The sequence below is a fragment of the Sciurus carolinensis genome, chromosome 11 (genome assembly GCF_902686445.1).
Source record: "Sciurus carolinensis chromosome 11, mSciCar1.2, whole genome shotgun sequence".
Classification (NCBI taxonomy): domain Eukaryota; kingdom Metazoa; phylum Chordata; class Mammalia; order Rodentia; family Sciuridae; genus Sciurus; species Sciurus carolinensis.
Window position 1 is genome coordinate 29,614,893 of NC_062223.1, and position 8,796 is coordinate 29,623,688.

An 8,796-nucleotide genomic window follows, 5' to 3' on the forward strand; every position below is an offset into this window, starting at 1 on the left:
TTATATTTTAGAACTCATAATTAAATTCAGTAATCATATGTTTTTAATATTAAAAATGTTGTGATACTTTTAAATTGTGTACATGCTGTCGATTTCTTATAAATACCCAGATTCTGAAAGATGCATTTTATGAACTTGGAAAGGGCAGTTAATCCCACTGCATCTGTTCTCACTCATCTTAACATTTTGTTTTCAGGATTAACTCTCAGATTCCAACTGAAAGAAACATGGTATTCGCAGACAGAAATAAAAGTGGGGCCACATTCACCCTCCTGGGTTTCTCAGATTATCCAGAACTAAAAGTCCCACTGTTCATGGTTTTTCTGGCTATCTACAGTGTCACGGTGGTAGGGAATATTGGGATGATGGCCATAATCAAAATTAATACCAAACTGCACACCCCCATGTACTTTTTCCTCAGTCACCTCTCTTTGGTGGATTTCTGCTATTCCTCCACTATTGCACCAAATGTGCTGGTGAACCTAGTTGCAGAAGACAGAAGCATCTCTTTTCCTGAATGTGTGATACAATTTTTTTTCTTTTGTACCTTTGTGGTAACCGAGTCCTTTCTGCTGGCAGTGATGGCCTATGACCACTTTGTGGCCAACTGCAACCCTCTACTCTACACAGTGACCATGTCCCAGAAACTCTGTGCTGTGCTGGTGGCGGGATCCTATGCATGGCGGGCAGCCTGTTCCCTGATACTAACGTGCTCTGCTCTGCACCTGTCTTTTCATGGCTCCAACACAATCGATAACTTCTTCTGTGAGTTCTCCTCCCTGCTCTCCCTCTCATGCTCAGATACCCACATCAGTTCTTTGCTGCTCTTTGTTTTTGCCACATTCAATGAAGTCAGCACCCTGCTCATCATCCTCACGTCTTATGTGTTCATCCTGGTTACCATCCTCAAGATGCCATCAGCCAGAGGGCATCACAAGGCCTTCTCCACCTGTGCCTCTCACCTGACGGCCATCTCCATCTTCCACGGCACCATCCTCTTCCTCTACTGTGTGCCCAACTCCAAGAACGCCAGGCACACGGTCAAAGTGGCGTCTGTGTTTTACACAGTGGTGATCCCCATGCTGAACCCCCTCATCTACAGCCTGAGAAATAAGGATGTCAAGGACACTGTCAGCAAAGTATTGGGCAGTAAAGTCTCCTCTTTTTGAGCATAGTATTATCATGATATTTGTTCCTAATGTTTAAATTTTGTTCTTGAAGTTGTTTTTAAGGATAATTAAAATTAATAGAATCATATTGTACAAGAAAATAGAAATGGATTTTTCTTTCAAGGAAATAAACGTGACTCTTTTTGTAAAAATCACCAATCTCTCTTATCATTATTTCATCACAAATTTTGATAGCACAATATGGTTTCTAATATGATTGTGAAATTTAAAAGACAACATGCATGCCATCTCTGATACCTATGTATAACTGAATATTAGTTTTATCCCCCTTTTTATAAGATACGTATTGTATACAAACCTATTAATAAACATAGGAATTTTACTTACAACATAGAAATAATAGTTACAATGAGGCATAGTACAGCAATGAGGTATATTATCAATGCATAATGGTGGAAATAATAAGAACCATAAAGGTTATCATGAAGAGAATGCTAAAATGCATGAAGGTTTTTTGAAGTGTGTTTTCATAAGCTAGGTGTAATTTGAATTTGACCTTGGAAAAGAGAATGGGTAGAGTTTTGCTGATTCTTTTCAGTGAAACAAGAAATTTTTTAAAATTTTTTAATTAATTTTATTTAGTTTTTAATTTTTTACAGACTGCATTTTGATTCATTGTACACAAATGGAGTACATAATTTTATTTCTATGGTTGTACACAATCAGATTCATACCATTCGTGTAATCATGCATGTACATAGGGAAATGATGTCTATGAAAGGAAAAATAGCATAAATAAATTCTGGTTGGAAAAAAAATAATACTGAATCTATGAACCAACACATATTTTATTGAGCTAATATGATATAACTTTCATCTATGAGTATATGTGTGTGCATCTCCTCCGTAGAGCATACAGGTTATTGAGAATGAAATTTCAGAAAATCTGGTCTACCTGCTAACTGTATTTTTGAAGATGCACCAATGTGGTAGTGTGACATCCATCTTATACTTCACCAGAGGTTTAAGACCCACAGCTTGGATATGAGAAGATCTTACCTGCAAAGCAATGTTGATACACACCTGGCCAACTCGTTATTCATGCTTTCTTTCTGTGTGTGAAGATGTCACAGTTATTATCAATGCTTTGGCACTTTTGTTGAGAAACAGCATAATTCCTGATTCCTTCTCAACAGAAATATCATTCACCTTGAAACAAAATTATTTGGACTTCGCTTAAATGTTGAAAGATAACTAGTATCAATATATACTTTTTCAAAATAAAATTTAAAAATCCATATCCTATTCATCATGCAGATTAAAAATACCAAATATCTACTTTAATAAAATCACTTTTGCTTGAATAACGTGTGTGCCATTTTTCTCCTCTTTACTGAATATGCTTAGATAAAATTCTGAACAATTATTAATAGAGTGAAAAAAATCAATTTGCATTTATTTTAGGGAGGGGAAAATATAATTTGGTGCACAATTTTATATGGGTCGAAAAAAAGTATTTCCTTTGATCATATTATTTTGGCTCTTACAATGTTTGTTTTTGATGTTTTAATAAGAATCACACCACAAATTAAAATATAAGAACACTATATATTTTGATAAAATATAACTAACTAAACTTTTCAAATATTCCTGAAAATATTTCTTTTCACGGGCATATGGACTTGGGTTTCTAATTCTAATTAAATAATGTATTTGTAGAACAATCTCAATTCTACATCAAGAGGTTTCAGTATCATTTCTATATCAATGTTTTAATAAATAAACATATTGCAGCTATTCAATATGGGTTGTTTTTAACAAATAGATTTTAGAGCAGTTTGTTTTGAAGTCAGTAGAGGTAATCACTTTTTCAAATTCAGGCAAGTTTACTGCAAATATTTTCTCAGGTCTTATATAAATTAAAGATATCCATCGTTCTCTACATGCAAGTTTATTGATCAAAGTAATATCATTAAACAGTTTTTAAAATGTAATATCCACACTTAAACTTCCCAAAACACTATTTTACCAATATGATATTGCATAGTATTATATTATGTGGTTGAAATTATAACATGAGAGACTTTCATTTGCAAATGAAATTCACAATATTATGTGAAGTGGAAAAGCAGGATAAGGAAAAACAGATATCACATAATCCCATTTCTATGTGGAATTTTAAATGTTGATCTTAGAGAAATTGAGAGTAGAATAATGATTACCAGAGACTGGGAGAATAGAAAGCAGTGGAGAGGAAGAGAGTCCGAGAGGGAAATAAATACTCGTGTTCTGAAGACAAGTACAACAAGAGTAATGTGTTATATACCTCAAAATAGTTAGAAGAGATGATTTTTGAGTGCACATACCACAAAGAAATGATAAAAGTTTAAGATGATATATGGAAAAATTAACCTGTGTTGACCATTATTACTCTATACATACATGGATCAAAATTATGGCATTTTGTGGTAAATATATGGAACTGGAGAATATTGTGCTAAGAAATAAACCAATCCCAAAGAACCAAAGGCCAAATGTTTTCTCTGATATGCAGATGCTAATTCATAGTAAGGGGGATGCTAAGGAGCAACAGAGGTTCTTTTGATTAGGCAGAGGGGAGGTAAAGGAGGGCAGGAACTGTGGGGGTAGGAAGTACAGTAAAATGAATTAGTCATTATCATCCTATGTACTAATGGGATTACATGACCTGTATAACTCTACGTCATGTACAACCATAAGAATGAGAAGTTATAGTTCATTTATGTATGATGTGTCAAAATCTACTGTCCTGTATAACTATTTAGAACAAATTAAAATACATATCACATTGTACCTCATGAATAGGTACAAATATTATGTGAATTAAAAATCAAATATAATTAAAAGTTTAAAGTTTCACATTTATATTATTCAAAATATGGAGTGACCATAAGATAAATTCTGATAAAACTTATATATGTCAACTACTTTTACTTTCTACTTAATGCTCACTTTTTACATTTTTAGAATTTTTATTAGTTTGTTTAACTCATGGGTAAGGGTTCATTTAACACAATTGTACATGCATGGAATATAATTAGCTCTAATTTGGTCCACAATACACCCCCTTCCCCTTCCCTCTTCCTTCCTTTTGCTCCCTTTCCTCTAGTATACTAATCTTTTTCTATTTATTTACAGTTTTTTTTTTTCTAAATCATTTCCTCATGGATATGCATAATGGCAAGATTCACTGTGGTGACTTTCACAGGAAAGTTTGGTCAGATACAGTTCATCATTTCTCCCCTTTATCATTCCTCCTCCCTCCCTCACAAATCCTTTCCTCTACTCCAAAGATCCCTCTTCTAATTTTATAGCATTCCCCTCTCTATTTTCTTTTTTTCCCCTATTTTGGTCTAGCTTCTGCATATCATTTGACCCTTACTTTCTGAGTCTAGCTTATTTCACTTAGCATCATAGTCCCCATTCCATTCATTTACTGAAAATGCCACAAAGTGTCTTCATTATGGCTGAGTAATACTCCGTTTTGTATCTATACCCCATTTTCTTTATCTGTTCATCTGTCGAAGGGCACCTAGATTGGTTCTATAGCTTGGCTACTGTGAATTGTGCTACTATAAACATTGATGTGATTGTGTCTCTGTAGTATGCTGATTTTAAATCCTTTGGAAATATACCAAAGAGTGGAATAGCTGGGTCAAAAGGTGGTCCCCTTACTAGTTTTGTTTGTTTGTTTTTTTTTTTTTTTGAGAAATCTTCTGCTTCCCAAAATGTTTATACTAATTGATAGTTAAACCAACAACATAGAAGTGTACTTTTATCCCCAAATCCTCACCAGCATTTATTATTATTTGTATTCTTGATAATTGTCATTCTTCCCTGAGTGAGATGAAATCTCAATGCGGTTTTGATTTGCACTTTCCTGCTTGCTAGAAATGTTGATTTTTTTTTCATGTATTTGTTGACCATTTGTATTTTCTCTTTTGAGACGTGTGTATTTAGTACTTTTGCCCATTTATTAATTGAATTATTTGGTGTTTTTGTGTTGTTTATTTTTAGTTCTTTATATATTCTAGATATTAACTCCTTGCATTTCAGGTGCTAAAGATTTTCTCCCATTCTATAGTCTCTCCCTTTCCATGCTCTTACATGTTTTCTACTGTCTCTCTCTTTCCATGCTCTTACTTGTTTTCTTTGCTGTGAAGATGGATTTTGGTTTCATTCCATTCCACTTATTGAGTATTGGTTTTCTATCATGCACTTTATGAGTCTTGTTAAAGAAGTTGATGCTTGTTTGAATATGATGGAGTGTTGAGCCTACCTTTCTCTTGCAGAAATAAAAATCTACCAACTTTTACAAATGCCTCACAAATCTTTAAACAAATACGTCCATCAGTCTACTTTATATCTGATTTCAAAATATTCCTCCATGGACTATAATACATGTAAAATGTTCTTTTCCATGAAAATACATTTGTATATACCAGAGAAAAATAAGAATTGATTTGTCTTGATGAAAAAGACTCCAGGAGTCATGGATAACATTTAAAGTTGTCCTTTTGCCATAGGTTTTGGATGTTGTTTTGTTCATTTCCTGATTAGAGTAATTCACAGAGAAAATTTGAATGGATAAGAGAAAGTCCTTGAATTTGAAGAAATGGAGAAAAGGCATGTGGGAATGCTAGTTGTAAAATGAAACCCAAGATTCCTTAAATTCAGAAACTCTTTAGATCAACCTAGGAAGCATTTTTTGAGAATTTAGGAATGGTTTATCTGTAACTATTTACTTCTATGAAACTTTAAAATGTTTGCTGTATTTAGGCGCACAGAGACTGTGGTTTGAACACTGAGTTCATGTCAAAGTTCAGTAGTCAGGAAAGGAGCAGACATGGATGGATGGTGAGACATCCCAGTACAAAGGCCTCCAGCTTTGCACAGGGACTCTGTCCTCCCAGGGACCTTGCAACTATGCTCTTTCCATAGTCATGTGGTGGTGCAAACTGAAAAGCAGCATGTGTCCCACCTCCAACAGGGATTCTCTGTGTTACTTTGGGCAAATTATACCTGTCTATGCCCCAGTAACCTCATTTGTAAAGGACATAAAATTATTTATATCATTTATTTTTTAAAGAGGAAATATGTTATAGTTGGATTTAGAAAATTACATAGCACATAGTAAGTGCCCAAGTGAGCAATGGCTATTATTCTCACTATAGGAGGTTCACTGTCCCCACTCTATGGAGAATAATGTGTCTTTAGACCCTATACCTTGCAGGAAGGAGCTGTTGCATATAAAGCAGACAAACTTAAAAGATGCATCCATATATTTTATAATGGCAATATGAGAATTCAAAGACAAAATTATTGGATGTAGCTTTCCATGTATCAAATTCATCATAAACTCTGAATGAATGGAGTTAGCTTAAAATAACCTATGCATAAAAGAGAAATATAAAGTGTACCTACCGCATTATTTATTTTCCCCAGTTCATAACCCATAGTGAAGATAGTTGTTTCCCATAGTGAAAATAGTTGTTTGAATCCCAAGAGTTTTCTTGATATTTTGTTGATGTCCCACAGAAATCAGTAATTGTTTTGAGTAGCTTAGGGAACATAGATCCCAGAGAAACATCCACAAACATAAAGTCAATGACATTTTCCATCACAACAATTTCAGAAACAAGGAAAGGAATTGAGCACCTACTCCATAGGTGGGTTGAAATACATGCTTATTATTTTGGGGGGGAACGTTTGGATACGAATAATATTTTCTGGGAACTGGAAACTTGAATTTTTTTCCATGTTTGAAATCTCTTATAGTCATAAGTGAGAGAAGAATGAGGTGTAAAAGAGGGAAATAGTATTATAGATTTTAAAAAATTCTGAGTAGTATTCCTCTCAGAGAATTCTTTGAGAAATTCCAAGATTTAAGCACTGCTTTAAGAAAATATACTTCTCCTTTTGAGGTAAAGGACATTCTCAATGAGAAATGGAACAATTTTATCTGCAGATGCACATATCTCATAAGAAATGCTAGCATGAGAGGAACATCAACATGAACAATGGGGATAAATGTATTTTCAGTTCTTCTTTTACATCTCTCTCTCACAACAACTCCATCTGTGCAACCTGGTCAAGCCTGCATGGAGAGGCTCCTGATGGTCATCCCAAGGCTGAGAGTGGCAATGAGACACCCATGAGAATTTCCATGGAGGGACACAAACACGTGAACCATCTCTGAAGTAGAAAAGGGAGGGATTGCTTTAGCTCTGTACAAAGCACTTTAGAATGTCAATTGAAAGCAGGTTTCTCAGCGACTTACAGTATCATCCTGGTGGAGTTTGGCTGTGTTGGAGGTGAGGGTGAGGGAGAGGGATGGTAGAGTTTTTAAGCAGCATCCTTACTAGATGTAATAAGTAATAAGTACACGCACCCTGGTGACAAACAAAAATATCACTGACAAATGTCACGTAGTGGTCATAGTCAACTCCTGGTAAAGGAGCAGTGCTCTGTGAACCACTAACCACCTGATTTTTTTTAAGACTTGAAAACAGGAAAAAAAATTCAAAATTTTGTATTACTTTGAACTCAGAGGAGGACAACTCATTTTTCCTGGTCATTTAGAGAAAGAAAACCATATATTTACATAAGGATACTATTTTACCTGTCCCTCAGCTTTATTGTTCACTGTCTCATTTTATCAGCATCAATTCTAATATCTTTAAAATTATTTGTCATGATATTTTAAAGAGAAGCATATTTTCCTTCATAATACTTTTGAATATTTTTATCGTCTTGAACTTAAAAAATAATTTTGAACATTTCCTGTGATACTTCATTTCTAAGTTTTTTATCATAAATAATGCTGTGACATTAAGTGGTTATTTTTCTCAATAATATCCTATGCACATCTTTGATTAGCTCTTGAGATAGAATCAGAGAAGTAAATTAATTGTCAAGTAGATCGTCCAAAATTAAAAATGTTGTAAATAGAGGAAGGCTATTCTCAAGAGTACTAATTACTTAAGTGTGGCAAACATTAGGCACTTTATTAAGCTGAAAAACTAGGTTAATTTTATAGAAGAAATGGTGATATGGAGATACTTTCCCAAATAAAATACATCAACAAAACCTAAACACTTGTGGGATAGTAATTAAAATAAGCCTATCTCATCAGTTTTCAGAATGGAAAACTCAGAAAATTTTACCATATGTTTTAAAATTTATTTCCTTTGATCACAATATTTGGAATATTGATTATAGAGTCAAGTAGGATAAAATGAATTTGAAAGTTATACAGAAATTTTGCTAATCAAATAATATCATGACATCACCCTTCATGATTCAATGCCAAACTTGCAATTTTGAAAACCTAATCAAACATGCAGAAAAGTTTTTATAAATATTAATGATTTCATGTGATCTCTGAAGTAAACTAAAGGCTTTATGCATCTCCATTATGATATATCTTAATTGTTGCTAAATTGAATAGCACAGATAACAATTCTTTATGGATAAAATTAACTTATTGATTCTGTTGTTTTTTATTTATTTTTAAGTTTTTAAATTTTTTATCCAGTGAAAACTATATTTCATCACATAATGAAGAATAGTTTTAAATTTTTGTTTTTGTTTTTGTTTCCCCCCCAGCCACATATAAAGTGTGCAC

General features: G+C 33.6%; 1 protein-coding gene across 1 annotated transcript; it reads left to right on the top strand.

The window, feature by feature from the left end:
• Positions 1 to 227: 227 nt before the first annotated feature.
• LOC124960497 (olfactory receptor 5D18-like) lies at positions 228 to 1,169 on the top strand. The gene has a single exon (XM_047519299.1). It carries the CDS (start codon positions 228 to 230, stop codon positions 1,167 to 1,169), a length of 942 nt encoding a protein of 313 aa, XP_047375255.1.
• The last annotated feature ends 7,627 nt before the right edge of the window (positions 1,170 to 8,796 follow it).